This window comes from Atractosteus spatula, chromosome 16 (assembly GCF_055471065.1).
Source record: "Atractosteus spatula isolate fAtrSpa1 chromosome 16, fAtrSpa1.hap1, whole genome shotgun sequence".
Taxonomy (NCBI): domain Eukaryota; kingdom Metazoa; phylum Chordata; class Actinopteri; order Semionotiformes; family Lepisosteidae; genus Atractosteus; species Atractosteus spatula.
The window spans coordinates 11,657,741-11,675,497 of NC_142721.1; the positions used below are offsets into that span (position 1 = coordinate 11,657,741).

The 17,757-nt window shown below is 35.0% G+C and overlaps 1 protein-coding gene across 1 annotated transcript in view; it reads left to right on the forward strand.

Annotated features, from left to right (window-relative positions):
- Positions 1-17,757, forward strand: part of shank2b (SH3 and multiple ankyrin repeat domains 2b) — a 139,067-nt gene that overhangs the window by 95,472 nt on the left and 25,838 nt on the right. Inside the window, exons 17-18 of the mRNA XM_088935195.1 lie at positions 13,113-13,248; positions 14,702-14,782. Coding sequence (XP_088791321.1) covers positions 13,113-13,248; positions 14,702-14,782 — 217 coding nt within the window. The remainder of the gene's footprint in view (positions 1-13,112; positions 13,249-14,701; positions 14,783-17,757) is intronic.

The following is a 17,757-nucleotide window of genomic DNA, read 5'->3' on the forward strand; positions in this document are numbered from 1 at the left end:
TGTGTAACATTATGCAAGGGTTCTAAGACAACATGAGATAGGAGGAAGAAAATATATACTGAGTATCAAAAGAAACTTTGCATTATATTTATTTTTGGTTTTAGAAAAATAAAGTATGTACGTTTTGGGAATTGCTTAAAAGTTTTTAGTATCATTTTGCTTTTATTGATCTTACATGATACACTTGACTGACTTTGACTGTGGCGCAGATGTGCACCATGCTAATTGTTGTGTACAACATACCGATCGATGGGAAGGTCCAAGTGTGATGATGTGAGCAGGAGGATCTAGTTACTTGCAGATCTCCATTTGTAGTGATTGACGGCAGTCTGAGTGCATGGAGTTCCATTTGTTCTGGGACCTTACTTGCTGAACTTTCTGCATGCTTGTCCTAATATGACAACATTGCAACAGGACAGTACTGTACACATCCTCATTGTTGTTAATGTAGCAACAGCTTTCTTGTGAGATGACAATATGACAAATGATCACTGTGGGATGATTGTGTTTTAGTCCAGTCAGTTTCATATCACCTGTGCCTTTCAAAATCTGTCCTCTGTACATCTTCAATGCATATTTAAACCTCTAGTTTAGATCAGCTACTTGGTTTGTTAGTTTGGCTTCAACTGCTGCAGCATGGGCAAAATTAGAGCAGATGTAATTACATTAACTGACATTGGTCTGACTCTTTCCTTTTGTTAATTTCCACTTCTTGCATATCTGCAAACGTCAGCAAGGATGAGCCTCCAGTCACAGTGAAGTAAAATGCTGCTGTTTACACAACAGCAAAAATAATTATAAAGCCTTTCCTGAAAAAAGAAGATAGCTATTTGCAATGACAGCTTGATGCCTGATCCCATGTGGGTAGGGAGGGGCAGCTGTGAACATGTTGTGGGCAGATTTGTGCTAATCTTCTAGGTCACTAAATTTTGTGCTTCCTTTAAAAGACCTTTCAGCTAACAAAAGGTGTATTTCATTTGCTAACCATTTATTCTGCTGTGTGCTTCACGTTTCACATTAATATTAGCTCAGTCATTTTTATTACATGTTCTGAGAGAATAAGGAATTTCACTGCATTTGATTACAAAATCAAGTTTTATGTTTTTCTTGAATGTCCAGTGCCAGACTGACAAACCTGACTTCTGACTTGAGCTTAATATTCCTGTATTCCTTATACCTTTATACAGAGTTAGTGGATATATACTGTACAGAAAGAGGATTTCTTAAAATTGAACTAGGGTGCTATTTCTAAAGTTTGCACATCTAAAGATGTTTTGCACCTTGGAGTTGGAGTGGATAAGAAATGAACTGATGGATGTTGCAATATAAGACATTGCAATTAGGTATAAACTTAGGTATTCCAGTAAATTCATAGTTAATCATGAGAAAAAAGGAAAGCACTGTTTGAACAGGCCTTTTTTGAAAGATTGAACTTACCTCAACAAGATGAACACATAACAACATAAGGACATACATTGAAGAACGGTGCAAGGTATTTTAGTAACATTTGTGTTGGACATATTGTTTCTCAGAACCCTCAGTTTTTTCATATCACTTAATTTCCCTTGTCAAAGCTTGGTTTTTGTTTGCTGTGGATTTTTCTGTTAATGCATTTAAATACTAACTGTGTCTGCCTAGCGTTTTACATAGAAACTGTTTCATCACTGTTGCTGAAGAGAGGAAGTGTGATCACATAACATCAGGCAAGAGCTATGAGTCATCAATACTGTAGTCAAGATGCAACAAACAAAATGTTCATTCTGTTAACTGCCCTAATTGTTGGTCTGTCATGGATCTCCCTTTTTATTTTCCTATATGCAATTAAACATTTAGCAAATGCAATCCTTTCAAACTTGATGCACGACCAAAGGTGAATCAATCACATGAGTCCATCATTATTTTGTAGAAGCAAATTCTCATGGCAAACACCATTGCATAGTTCTTTTACAGATAAAGAAATAAAACAAATTACTAATAATAACTATAATAATATATAATTATATCATTTATATTTAGGAACAAGTAAAAGTTTTATGCCATGCTGAAAAGAGAAGAACTTTTGGAATAAAAGGAATAAAACTTTTACTTGTTCCTTTGCAGCCTACGCTTGCTGACGTAGCTACTTACTTGAACTTATTTATATTTAATATATACTTATTTAAATCAATATATTAATTAACATAATTAATCATGATAACTAATATTAGAGTTCTATTATTCTAATAGAAAGCAGTTAATACAAGTGCATGTCACAGATTGATACAGTTAAATAGATAGTGACCCCCATAAGTAGGAACTGTAGCCGACTACACCGCCGAACAATTTTAAGGCTGCTAGCACCTTTTTCAGTGCAACAGGTAATTGGTAATCTCCCAGTACTCCAGTGAACCTACAGACCAGCACAAGACTTACAGTGATCTTTTTAATTCCGCTAACTACTGCAATCAGATACCAATGTCTATGCCCATAAAGATCACAAGAAAAGAAGCATGCACAAGGGACAAACACACAAAAGCAAATATATTAACCTCATGTTCCCCAGTAACCCAATCCCAAAGTCCCAAAAGAAAGAAAAAGAGTCCATTAACATCCTGTAATGTAAATACATCCAGTCCCGTATCCTGGTGTATCTCCTTCCACCACAGCGAAGAGGACAAAACATTGTCTAGTCCTTCGATGGTCACACCATTCCTGAACAATATTATACCTTATGCTCCCCCCAAGCCCTGTTTGTCTTAGTCCCATACAGGGTAGAGAGGAGGAAGATAATGCTGTCCTCTTTTGTTCTCTGTAATGTCCCTGTCTAATGCCCACATCCTGTCCTGTGTCCAGTGATAAACCCCTCAAATTCTGCTCATATGAATCCTCCTGTCAGAGGCTTATAACGCCTATTCCTGGACCAGAGTGGTGGGGAATGTCCTGTCCTGGTAATGTCCTAGGTGTAGGCCAAACTAATGGCTAGAGGCCAGTTAGCAAACAGACTGTACGGACAGTGCCAGGTGCATTGATGCATTTTCTATTCTTCCCCCTCCAAGTCTCAGGCCTCCAAATTTTGCCACTCCATTACATGAATATGATGCAAAATCGCATCTAAAACCTTTATTACTGAGTTAACTGAAGAGTTATGGGTTCAGGCTGCTTTGCCCCGATACGGTTTTTGCCACCCGAATTCCTTACCTGCTGATAGAGTGCAATAAGATTTCAGTAGGTAGAGCATCACAGCTGTTCAGGTGGGAGGAGATGAAGGACGGGCACAGAATTTTCGAGTCAGCAAGAAATAGCAGTGTCTTTTGCAAAAGAGTTTCATAAGTTTTGGAAGGACGTATGGTAGGATTTCTCACTAACAATATCAACTCCCTTAAGAGGTATAAGCTAACGTCAGTGCTCCTTTATCCAGCTTCAAAACAAATTTGAATCAGTGATGAATGAACTTGTGTCATATATCCAATTGTTATACAGCAATTTAGCTAGAACTTGTTTACTGCCAATGGACACTGAGTAGAAGATGACATTAATATCTAAGAACAAGTAAGACTTAATTTGCAGTCAATGTACTTTTTTATACATCTTTCCATTCAAACCTTGCCATTCACATAGTGGATGTGCCATAGTGGGTTATGTGGGACTAGAGTTGTGTTTTAAGGTAAGTATTGTAACACAATACATAATATTACTGATTTTCATGTTTTGAAAACATTTTTGTAAACTCAAAACAGAGAGCCTCTTTTTTTTGTTGCTATAGCTTCTTCTCCCTTGATGTGTTGGTGATCATAACAACCACCTAACTTGTGAAATTAAAATACTGGAAAATAGTTGAATGTCCATATGTCACTTTGTGCTCTTTTACTACTTAAAGAATGCTTTTGTTCTTGGAAACAACAGCATTCGCATCATGGAAAGGACAGATTGCAGTACTCATTCATTTGTAAGGTTTTGTGGCAGACAGTCACTTTCACAACTGCAGTGTAGCACACAGCTCTGAATTAAATCTCAAATAAAAAAACCAGAGGGTGTGGTGGATAGCCAAACAAACTACGACACAATGTCACATTAGTGTATAGCTGAATTGACTTGTAAGACCATAAGCTTAGAATAAAAATTGATTTCATGTTTGTAATAAAAATGGTTTAACATTTATCACATTGATGAATATGGTAATGTAATCTGCATGCTAAAAACGGTGTATGTATAATACAATAAGAAAGCCTTCTTTCTCCCCTAGTTCTTATGCACACCAAGTCTCATTTTGGATTATTTTACTTTGTATTTTGAAAATTTTATTTAACAGCTAGAGGTAGCCATGGCAACAAAGACTTAAAAAAAGAACATGACAGATACCCAAAATATGTGTTTAAGAACTCCTTCAATAATACTGAAGTAAGAATTTAGCTTTTTCCCCCCTGAAAAAATGTTTTAAAGTTAAATATTTGGGTTGAATACATTTTTTTAAGCTTACTCATGTGGCTTTTCCTATACTGGAAATTGTAAATGCTTTCAATGATGTCTGCTTGATGATAGTAATTATGGACGTAACTGTAGAAGACTTGTTTGATTATCTGCGTTTTGCCTTAAAGTTCCTTTACATCAGTGTAGACCTTTCAGAGCATTTTGCAATGGATACATAAAAAAGTGTAGTTAGATCAATGCATTTTTTAAAAAGTATTCATACAGCAAATGTCATGTGTCTTACTGTGGCACGTGCTTCAGACAATCCTCTTTAACATAATCTGCTAATATAACTGGATTGAACAGGTATACTTTATTTTATTTTAGTTTATGGTTTTCTGAAAGTAAACTGCTGAATCATTTGACACATTCCTGGAAAACAAGCTTTGTAAAATGCACAATGTTTTAACCATGAAAGCATTTCATTCAACCTGTATCTGAATATCAATCAATTTCAGTCCGTTTATACCACCTTTCAATACACAGCATTCTCAAGACACATTAAATAACTTATACAATAAAACACAGTATAGAATATGGAATATATAATAAAACCAGATATTACTGAGAAATGTAAAGGAAAACATAGCTGTAAACAATTAACTTAAACTGGATTTCAGTATTTTAAATGGCCAAAACAGTCATACTGTACATGTCTAATGTATAACTAGGTGTATACTGTATGTTGACATGTTGGGAATGCTCTAAGGGTTTGTCATTTCAGTTGTTAAGTCAGATGGATCTCCATGTTTCTTCTTTGTAAATAAAGACCCAAACATAACTGTGCCATGTTTTAGTGTTGGTTGCATTAATCATTAATCATTAATAATTAAGCATTAATAGCCACTTGTTCTTATAGTACATCAGCATAGTTTTCAACAATGGTGCCTGTTAGAGCCTTTTTCAGATTAAAGGTTGATGTGAGTGGCCAGGACAGGTGAGAGCTGAAAGCCCATCTGGTCACAGCCACAGAAAACTAAAATGAACATGAAGACATTGGAGATGCACAGTGGTTTTTCACCTCACATTTTAGTCACAAAAGACCACAATAATAAGAGACAGACACAAGCTCCCCAGGAACTTGGATCACTGATAAAAATAACTCTCTAGGTCATTGAAGAAATTAGTCCTTAGTATGCACTTTGGGACTGAATAGTTGAAGTGTATTTTGAGGTCACTGGCTAACTGTCCATTTCAGTTGTGAATTGTTACATTGTTCTCATTTTTTAACACAATCCCAGACTGTTGTAAATGCATGGGGAGTGAGGATCTAGCAGCCTGTGCCATTTTTCAATTGCATGGAATATTCAGAAACAGAAATTAGAATTACTAGAGACAGACTGTGCCAATCAGATCCTAAACCCACTGCAGATGAAGACATAGCCTCTTAACCATTACAGTTACTACAGTATATCGGTGGAGGTGAAAACTGCAATTGTGGTAGATTCAAATGTGATGCTTGTCTCCTCAGATAATCACAGCAGGGTCTGACAGCCCCTTAGCTTACAGGACAGTTTGGTTTGTGAGAACTTTATTAATGATGCCAAATTAGTACACCATAATACCATATATATGGTATATATATTTGATATGAAATGTACAGTTTTAGAAACATATACAGTAAAGAGAAGATGGCAGAAAGTATAAATAGCCATCTTCCATTTACTACAAATTTAAGAATATGTTTAATTCTTTTGAGACACTTTCTTTGATTTTAGTTGAAACACCCCTAGCAATAGAAGAGTTATAATTTTGCCACTGTCTATTCTCTGACATGGTGGTTTACAAAATATCCTAGTACAAGGATGGAGAGGCCAGCTAAACCCTTTTTTTCTGTCCTTGTCATTGGCATTCAGCTCTACTTAGCCAACAATTTAGGATTCTTATGAGACTAAACAGTTTTATCTTTAATTTTTTAGGCTCTCTTTCCTGACAGTTAAATAAAACCTATATTTAAAAGAACTAGGGTAAATGGCAGGGCCCAGCCTTTATAGCTATTCTGTGTGAGATCCCATACGCTGTTGCTAGTTTTAGTCGACATCTTCTTGCTCTCATTTGACATCATCTTTCTTGGCTGTTTCCTAGGTTACAAAGACTTATTCATGTAACCTTTCTCTCAATTAAAGGCGTACTGTATTTTTTTTATCTCACGTTTGACTCACTAGCATTGTGTCACATTAAGTCTTTTCTTGTTACAGTATCAGCTTCACTCAACATTCTTTTGTAGCTCAAGGGGTGCAGATTACTTGACAGAACAATTCACAGCACTTGGGTATGGCTTCCATAATACGGTCGAACTGGCTGGAGGGCTCATTTAATTTCACCTAGTTTTAAATCCTTTTATCATTTTATGTACTGGCCAAAGGTCTGAACTGTACAGAAAGGTCACATGTTGTACAGAGTTGGCCCAGAATAAACCAAATCCACAGTTTTAATCTAAGAGAGTATATTGATTACTAATTTAAGACCATTTGGCAAAACATGAAACATGACCTTTAAAATTGAATAACTGTGGAAAGCCTTTTCTTTTATGTAATGTATTGTGCCTCATCATGTGGACACAAATCAAACCAGAATTGTATCAAATCTTTGTGGTGGCAGGAAGCCAGTTTATTCAGGAGGCTAAAACAGGAGTGATGTGCTTGCAGGACTGAGACGTGGTCGAAATTCTAGCATGTGAATTTTGGACATACTGAGATAATCCAGCCTAGAGAAGACGAAGCCTTGTATGATGGTTACAAGTCACAGGGTTGTAAATGGGCAATGTTATGCAAGTGGAAAATTGACAACCTTGTAATATTTCAGTCATAAGTGTGATAGAGAAAAACATGGGTAACTTAATCCCCAAGACATCAACCCCAGAGATACCAACAAGAGTGCCTGCATTTAAAAAGGAGTAGTTGCACTGCCATACAACACTTGTGATAAGTCCTCTGACACATAAAAAATATATGACTGTGACTGAATTTTTTGTTGTCCGTAAAGTTAATATTATCACTTCAATATCATGTCAGTTGTGCATACCGCTGCTGTAACAAAGCCTTTTTAAATGTAAAAAAATGAATTTATACCCTCATACCTCAGACCTCATACCCTAGAGGTTTCCAGAGCTATCACGGCAGCATTTTGGGGCGGAGCAGTGGCACTGTGGCTAAAGATCTGCACCTGTGGCTGGAAGGTTGCCAGTTCAAATCCCGCAGCCATCAGAGGAATCCTACTCTGTTGGGTCCCTGAGCAAGGCCCTTAACCCCAACTGCTCCAGGGGCACCGTATAAATGGCTGACCCTGCACTCTGACACCAAGCTTCTCTCCCTGTCTGTGTGTTTCATGGAGAGCAAGCTGGGGGTATGCGAAAAGACAAATTCCTAATGCAAGAAATTGTAAATGGCTAATAAAGTGATCTTATCACTTATCTTATCTTTTGGTTCAGGTAGAAATGGCTTTAGAGAAAATCCAAATCTGAATATTATGGGCAAATGGACAATAAATTAAAGAAAATAAAAATCCTGAAAAAATGAAAGCATATTTTCATTTGTGTGCTATCATTGTGTCTCAATGATACAACATGCAGAATTTATTAGGTACAGTTTTGTACAAATTATGAATGAGACTCTAAAGGCTGCTTGTAAAGTTTGTAACTGCAAATCGATTTCTTTGATTAATGACTCTTTAGGGTAACCCTGAAGAACATAATAAGATATAGAGCAATTACAAAGTCATCTCCCGACTTCACAATTAAATCACAGGACATAGTAATTTTTCTTCTTTGGCCACTAGCTGGCTGGTAATGGGTGGTAGTGTACAGTAACTGCTTTTGAAAGACTCCAAATAGCTTAAAAAGAGTTACATAGCATACAGTGAAGACATATTTCACTAGATACATACTATCAACCTAAACTTACTATGACTTCAGCAAAGGATGAAATCACTCTAAATACCTTTCTTATCAGCTCTACATAGGGCATACTTCAGTATTTCAACCTTCTGAATAATACTATTCCTGCATACATTCTTATGGAATTATAAAGATAGAAGATGCTAGAATATTTACTGCAATAGAAACAATTACAGATACACAAGACAAGTTAGCAACCAAACAAGATAGATGGGTTAAGAGGCTATAATTATTAAATATAATTTTAAACATTTTACTTGTGGTTATTTTATATCAAACATCTTCAGTCTTATGAAAAGCGTAACTTGTATGGATATCAGATGTAACTAGTGCAGCAAATAAATTCGTAACCTTAACCTCTGGACAGAAAAGTGTGTTAAAAAGGCTCTAGGCTTAGCGGTCAGTGTCACCTATAAATGTTTGAGGGACAACACTCAGAAGCTGTGATGTTAAGTGAAAAGCAGCTCAGGCATTGTTTCATAATTAGCAAAGTGTAAATGTCTTTAACCTGGGAAACACAGCCCTTATACTAAGTTTAAAAATATATCTCATAATTAAATAAGAAATAAAAAACAAATAGCCTCAGATATTTAATACAATGGAAAATAAACTCAGTGATCAATTGCGTACAGTATAACTCTACTGCCTGTACAGTTATTCATTTAAAGACTATAGTTCAGTTGTTCATTTTCTTTCAAAAATAATTGGAAAGCCAAGTTCAGAGTATATAATGTGAAGATTCTTTACCTTTCATATGTCTTTTTTAAGGAAAGAAGGTAAAGAAGGTAGTTTTCTTATCTCTTGCCTTAGCCTAAGAGGCAGAACACATGGTGCTCTTTATCACCGTAATGATAAAGTAGTTACTCAGCCTGTAGTTACACAAGCAATAGCTGATAAGGATATCTGAACTATCATTTCTTTCTTATGCTGTGTGTGTTTTTCATGTAGAGCTTTTTCAAATATACTGAGTTGTGATGTTGAACATGGTTTACACATTTATGAAGGTATGTAAATGTGCAGCACAAATCCCAAAAATTAAACCTACTTTTGTGTTCATTTTAAAGTAGTCCTAATTTTTGAGTAGGGAGCTGTTCCTTTGCAGCTCTCATTCTAAGAAAAAGTAGTGATTAATTCCATTCCAGGAATGGAATTCCAGGAATATGAGGCAAATATATCCGTCTAAACAGATGAAATCCAGGAGAAGACTGAAACCTGTAATTGAGTGGAGAGATTTAGAAATCAGTCTGAAAATGAAAGGTTGAGGAAGGTAAGAACCATGTTTCACAATAGTTTTGGCCTCTGATGTCTTTCTGGAGTAAGAGTCCTATAATCCTAGTCAGATTTCTGGCACTGACAGAAAGTTCACAACCAGTTAGAAATCATATATTTATATAAAATGCTTCACAGATTTGCCATATATACTCTGTAAATTGAAGACCATGCCACGAGTTTCTCTTTTCTAACACAAAATTGAAGATATCTGCAATACAAGAGACAGGTTCTCATAAAATGAATTTTCTCTCACACAGTCTTCTTGCCTTACAGGTGCAGTACAGGTGCAGTACAAGCAATATTGTGCACATCACTACCTTACAGAAAGTAGTGATAATATATATATATACTGTATAAAGGAAGACACAGTAAATCAAAATAGTGTTTCTGTAAAAATACTTTTAGAAATCATACTGATCTCCATACATTAAAAGAGATAAGTGTCCTTATCTATGAAGAATACAAGAAAATAGAGGCAGCATCTTCCAGAAGGAAGATACTCTATTTTCTCATTTAGAATTTGTCTGTATAAATAGAGTAACTGTCGATTTTCAGGATATTTTAATATTTGAAAACTACTACATTACTATGTAGTGTTCCAGGCTATTTCTTCTTAAACTGTGCTGTTATCTTTCCTGGTTCAACTCTTTAAAACCTTTACAAGAATAGTTACAAAAGAGAAGAAGCCATTTGGCCTGTCATGCCCATTTGTTAATGTAGTGACTGTAGCGTATTGATCCAAGGATCTCACTAAGGATCTCACTGGCTCTAAGTTGTTTCTTTAAGAACGTCAGGGTATCATCCTAAACAACATGGCTGTGTAGCTTGTTTCATACCTCCCCTGACAACCCTTTTCTGAGTAGAGTCTCTTTTTCTACATTGTAAATGCACCTCCAAGTTTTGACTTGTGTTCTCTGGCTCAAATTTCACTGTTGATTTTTTACACTTCATTGACTTTGTAGTCCTCTCTGTTTAATACTAATAAGGTTCAGTTCTTTCAACCTGTCAGTTTAGGATAATACTTCAAGCTCCATAACCTACCTGGTTACTCTTCTCTAGATTAATTCTAGAGCAGTAATATCTATTTCTATAATGTGGTGACCACTTTTTTAAATGAGATCTTACAAGTGCATTATACAATTTAAAATGACATAATTTAATTTGAATTGTATAGTTATATATTAATTCTAAGTTTATGGATTCAATAAAATTTGTTCTAGAGTGCTCTTTTTTTTAAATGATGCACACATTTCCCTGAATGCCAACACCCAACAATATATTATTTGGAACTTCATAAAAAGCATTCCAAATACATTTGTAAACCTTGTATTTCATAGCAAATAAAACAGATTACTTGTACTCCTCTGAGGTATCTTTAGTATTACATCAAATTTCCAAAAGTAACAAAGTTGATAAAATTATGGCTTTGAGGTTTTTTTTAAGTATGTAAACCAGAAACATTTTTAATATAACTTTCTTTTGAGTGGTACAGCTGAATTTTGAAGTATGTCCTGTTTTTCTGTGATTTTCTGCTACATATTTTTAGACAGCACAATTTTCAAACATGATTTTTAGCCTTATTCAGTCACAATCTCCTCAGCCAATTAACAACATATTGTAACATGTTTTTAAGATAAAACATGTATTCCTATGTTTACTGTTGGACCACAGATATCATGTGATCAGATCTGAATTGCAACATTTCTTGAGGATTTTTTACAATATTGTTTAAATAACTGTTACTGTTAGTGTTATTTGTGATTTTTAGCAAGATTTCATATAGGTCTAAAATTGATAAGGAAGACTGTAGCTAGTGTGATATCTGAAGAAAAGCTGAGGATTAAAACATAAGTTTAAATAAGAAACAATCTGTAGTTCAGAATGAATTATAATAGCTTCAGTGTATATATATACAATATACTCTATGAACAAACTGCTAATTATGTTAATGCTTAGCCTTTACTGAATGATGAGACACTCCTTCCAAAGGAGACACACCCACTCTGGTACAAGTATAGATGAACCAAGTGGGTATATCTCATAGCACAGAGTTTCAGAACAATATTCTGCATAGCGAGGCACTCAGTGGTGGCGATGCAGTTGTACAGCTTTATGTCTTGCCTTAATCTTTGACCATTTGACAGAATCTGAAAATATTCTAATCCTTTTTAATAGGCTTAAGTTATACAATACATACTTTAGTTCACATGCTGGCAGAGGCGTAGCCAGATGGATGGCAAGGAGTGGCAATTTTCACCCCTAAAAATGGCTTTGCAATGCCCAAATAAGTTTGGGCATTACTTAAAATCCCATATTGTTGTGAATTTACCAAAAAAAAATATAAACGTTGGAAACAATGATGCTTCTTAAATGTCATTCAGTGTACATATAGCCTATTTTGTAAATGACCAGTGTTAGCGGTGTTATTGTTGAATTTCAAGAACATTGAATACATTTGGACAGTGCATTACAGGATTTTGATTACCTAAATCAAATTCCACTGTAAAAATACATTAGTGGATTTAGTTTCCTTAATCTGTATGTATATCAGTGTAATTTCCTATGATTTATACACAAATAAAATTCTGCTGCTCCATGACCTACAATGTTCCATGACCTGTTCTTATGCCTTCCAAATTGAGATAGATTCAGCTACATATACTGTACCTTAAAGATTTTGAGCCAAAAAATCATTTTTTCCTGGGCTGGAAATTTCTGGTTCTACAAAGCACACTTGCTTATTTACACAAATATGATGTTTCAGGAAGGATTCTATGAAAAATAAACTGCAAGCAAAAAACAAATTGAGTGTTCTACTCATCTGTAATATTTGTGTTAACACACAGCAGTTGTCAAATATCGTTCTCTCTTCATACAAAAGGTATTTTACAAATTTATATGGACAAAGCACTTAAATGTTTTGTTACATGTCCTATTTTAAATTACCTGCCTCTTTTTGGAATTCATGAATTGTATTTTTTAGTTGGAAAATACTTTGTCGCTCCTAATTTAACTTTTGTGTCATTAATATTAGTATGAACTTAATTGTTTATATCATTATAATGGCACTAACCTCAACCAATCATAACATCATCTATTTATATTTGTTTGCATAATATTTGAACATTTTTTTAAGTGGAAAAAGGTGCTTAATGTCACAGGAATGTCATCTTTCAATGGTAGAGATGGCTTTTGCTCAGAACACTAAATCCCATGTGCCTTCACATGCCTGATTTGATCTTTAGTATTCTAAAACACAAAACATGAACTGAACCATAGAGGAGGAACTTTGAATTGAAAAATTCACAATGAAAAAGCTACTGTATCACATACTTTTTCTGTTGGTTTTTTTTTACCAAAACTGTTAAATATGATGATGGGAGTTACACAGTGCTACAATGAAAAGTGTATTGTGATACTTTTAACTATATATTTGAAAACAAATGTCAGATTATTTAATAATTGTCTATCTACCTAGCTTCTCTATTTTGCCTTGCAGGTTAACACTGATAATGTAGTGAAAGTCGGACACAGACAAGTTGTCAACATGATACGCCAGGGGGGTAGTCACCTGGTTCTCAAGGTGGTAACAGTCAGCAGGAATATGGATCCTGAAGATACAGCCCGGAAGAAAGGTAAGCATTTGTACTTTTGCTTTTCATTAATATTTCAAAATACCTGGAAATGTACCAAATATTATTTATGACCAAATAAATATAGTACCAAATATTTAAGCCAGACAGTGCTATGAGAGTGCCCAGCTAGTTTCATGAACATCGTCAAATTTTTAATGGATACATGCACAAGCACCAACGTCAGCTTAAAGAAAATAAAGAATTTTATGTGGTTAAACTTCAAAAAACCTTAAATGTATATGTCAGTCGTGGGCATTATATATGATTATACTTTAAATAAAATGCTTTACCTTCTTCTCGGTGAAATGTGGCTATTCTTTTTTTCTGATGTTGCCCGACTTTTCTGCAATGTTAGCATAACATACTTTTTTCATACCTTCCAGCATGATCAGGACTAAAATTAAAGTTTAAATGGAATTCTGCAGCTTTATATTTGATCTGCATAATGAGCACATTCTAATAATTCTTTCCTTATGAAGGAGGAAGGCAGGACAGTTTTTAACACTATCATCTACACATCTGGTACCTACTTCTGCTTTCTTTAACTAGTGTGTCATTTTCCCTGACGGTCCTATTGAGAATTAGTGTTAATGTGAAAACACCTACCAGAATAGAACCTACTAACCTTCTCCTAGTGTAAATAGTGCCTGTTGACCCTCTTGTCTGTCGTGCAAGAAGGTGATTGATCTATCGTGCCCACTGATAGGTAACATTCCTGTTTAATGTGCTTCTGTTATTTACAGTACCTTTCTTTGCAATTACAATCTGAAAGGGCATCTGACAGGACTGAGAGTATCCATCACTTTTACTGAGTACAGTATCTGTGAATACAATAAAGCATTACATTTTTGCCTACAGTATAAATTTAAATACAATAGTATTTTGTTTGGATCAGCTACTATTTAGACGATCAAATGGCTTCGCTGTTTAGTGTGTGGTGCAGATTGAGAAAGCATCGGTGATATTTATGTAGGAGAAAAAAATAAGCCTACTGTATCTTTAATTCAGATTTCTGTTGATAGTTTGGAGCAATTATGGTTTCAGTTTTTAATAAGCAAAATGTTTTTACAATTTTAAAATGATACCTCCAGAAAAATTCATCATCACTGGAATTTCACAGAGCACAAAAAATACTCTACCTTTTTACATAAAATGGAATACCTTGATTGCCATGAATGAATATCCTTCAGGTTAAATAGATTTGCAACATTCAGAAGCCGTTTAATTCTTTACCCAGCTGCCACTTTCGTTTTAAGAACAAATCCTTTATGTGTAGTATTCCCATCATTAATTGTCAAATGCATGAGCAATACAACTGGCCTATGAGTACTCTCACAAAACAGAAACCCTTAAAGGCCAAAACAGAAAATAGTGAAAGCGGTGAACTTTTCTCATGCGATAAAAAACATCTCCTCCCCTTCCCTGTTTCCTTGTTTCCGCTCCATTACTGAAGCGCCTCCACCTCCAAAGAGGGCACCTACCACAGCACTGACCTTACGTTCTAAGTCTATGACCTCAGAGCTTGAGGAGCTGGGTAAGCAAGATTGTGGCTAAAAAGAAATAGAGGAAAACCATGCATGCTGTAAGGTTAAAACAGCCAAAAGACAGTGTAGCATTTCTCTAGCTTTTATGTAACACGCATGGAGAGAGTGATGAGTCATAAAAAGTGCATGCTTTGCATCATGGGGCACCCTCGTACAATCCTGTCGATGCGGTTTTTCATCTAAAAGCATAATAGCCTTCATCTATTGAGTGATGCTACAGTTTTAATTGTTTCATCTGTGCTAACAATTAAAAAACACTTGCTTTTTGTCCCTTTGTACTCTGATTACCTCCCTAATCTTATTTTTTTTTATTTCAAAATTTTATCTGGCCCATCAGTGGACAAAGGTAAGCAGCAGGGTTTTTTCTCCATTTTGTAGGCTGCAAAATTTAGCATTTTTAACTGTAATCTCATCCAGATTTCCCATAACCCTGTATGGGCTATTCAGTTTTCCACATATCAGGTCCATAGCATTTTGCTTACAATGTTTTTTTTAAAGCTAACCACAGACCTTGCAAGCATAAAGGTTCAATTATTGGCTTTTAAATAAAATTCATGGAAGAAATGACAGAAATGGAAATTGGTGTCACATTAAGAGGAATTAAATATTAATGTCTGATGACCTGCTAATAAATTCTTAATTTCTATGCTTGTGATGTTATGAAGTTAAGAAAATTACTTGAAGAATAACTACTAGCACAGTGGCCTTCCATTAAAACGCTATGTGTCTGCTCCAGGGCAAACTAGAGAGAGAAATAACACAGAGCCTTCTTACATCATTATTACTGTATGATGAGAACTGCAATGCAAACTGCAATGGGCTTTGAGGAACGATAATTTTATTTGCAACATGAAGTTATTTTTGTTAGACATTTAACCCACCAGCAACTAAGTTGATGTACTAGACTGCCAGGTTGTTCCACCAGAAAATAAGCTTGTCTGAAGTGCGGGCCAAGCCATATAGCCCACACATTAGCGATTTTAACCTTGGCTACATTATTAACCACCTGTGACCAGGATTATCTAAGTGATGGTATACAATTGAGTAAGCCTCATCATTGAGCAGAGGCTTGCTGGACAGTTGTGAGCATAAAGCTATGAGAGCTGCAACACTCTTCCATCTGATGTTGTGTGGAAATTGCATATGGCACTAAGAATGCATGTTTTTGAGCAACGTCTGCATGCCTATCATCCCTCCTGTGCTTGTATATACAGTATATATCATATTGTATATATAGAGAAATACACAAGAGTAAATCATTGGCTAACCTGACCTATAGCTACAATACATTGTTTGCTAAATGCTTATCATACTCCATTTTGAAAGCTCCCCTTCATCAGATTAGTTTTAAAATCTGTGAGAGTACTACTACTTCTAATTAGGTCATGTTAATTAAACAAACTCAGTTAAGTTAAAATATATGTATTTTGTTTATGAATCCATCAATTGCTTTTCTCATTTGAATCATGCACCTGCCCAAAATGTCCATTATGAACAATTTGCTACCTGCTTTCCTAACACAGTTTCCCTAATTTTATTTGTCTATAGTGGTAATAGCCCTTTCATTAAAAAAAGAGTTATATCTTATATAACGAGGGGTGCCATAACAGGGATCTTTAAATAGGGGGGTCAAGGAACAACAGAAACATTCACAGCTCTGAGATAAAACACAAAACAAAACCTTAAGCTCTCCTCTAAACTCCTGACTTCTTCAGTTTCTCTCTTTAACACCAAGCAACCAAGCTACTTACCAGTTTGTTGGTCTCAGGGAAATGTGGTCTGTCTCTACTTACTGTGCTCTTACAATGGACGTACTGTAGTTTTGTTTCAACAGAATTCAAAAACATTTGCAACTTTTGGAAGCCTTTAGAAGACAATGTCAGCAGGAGATCCTTTATTGCTGCTGTTCTTTACATTTGTGTGATGGAGAGAGGTGGCTTATCTACAGTACATGTAGTATACAGTGTAGAAAGATTTTCCATTTCCATTATTTGGGGAACATGTTTCTTATGCTATTGTTCAAACCATGTCCCATGTAGCACTTAAGTTTTACCACAGAGAATGTATCATAAATACATCTTTATTCACTTATAAAATAATAATAATCTGTCTCAGCCATCCCGAGACTACAACAAAATCCAAGTGGGTTTGGAAGGTCTAAGAAGCAGAAATCCACAATTTCAAGTATTCTGTGCCATTTGTATCCATTTGTAAAAGAAAAATGTTTCTTTTTTGTATGTTTCTCACCTTGCCAGCTTAGTTGGTATTAAGAAGCAATTTTTTTTAATTCTATCTATTGATATACCAATTTTATTCTTCTTCAAATTCTAGGTTGAATATACATACAGTATTTCTGATGATACATCATAGAAATTAACAACTAGCAGACAACATTACCATTTTCACAAGTGAAGTAGCAATATTTACCCCCAATAGTTGATTATAATTTTAATTTTTTACTTATTTTACTACCACAAGCAATTTCCTGATTGTAAGTTACCAATAATTTAAATTCTACACAGAATGATGTTGCAAACAGGTTACAAAGTGATATATTTTCCAATACAGGAGTGGAAAATATAAAGTAATGTTAAAAGTCTACGAGTGTAGGATTGCATTGGGAAATCTAAGCTTAGATGCAGGTAATGCAAACAGCATTAACCTGTGATTCAGAACATTCACAGTAGCTTGCTCTCTAGTGGATTGTTAAGGGTAATGTTTGCTGAGTCAAATGCCACTATTATAGGCTTATTTGAATACTCCATTTCCACATCAGAAACAAACAGGGGATAGTCCAAAGCTGATTTCAGATTCATTTTGTCCAAACTGCTAAAGTGAAGTAAAACTAATTGTTAACAGAATCTATCAAGATCACTTACAGTATTTTCTTTATAAATCTATACATACATGACTTTATTTAAAAATACAGTATATGCTAAGTTTTCCCCATAAACCTTTTCTCACT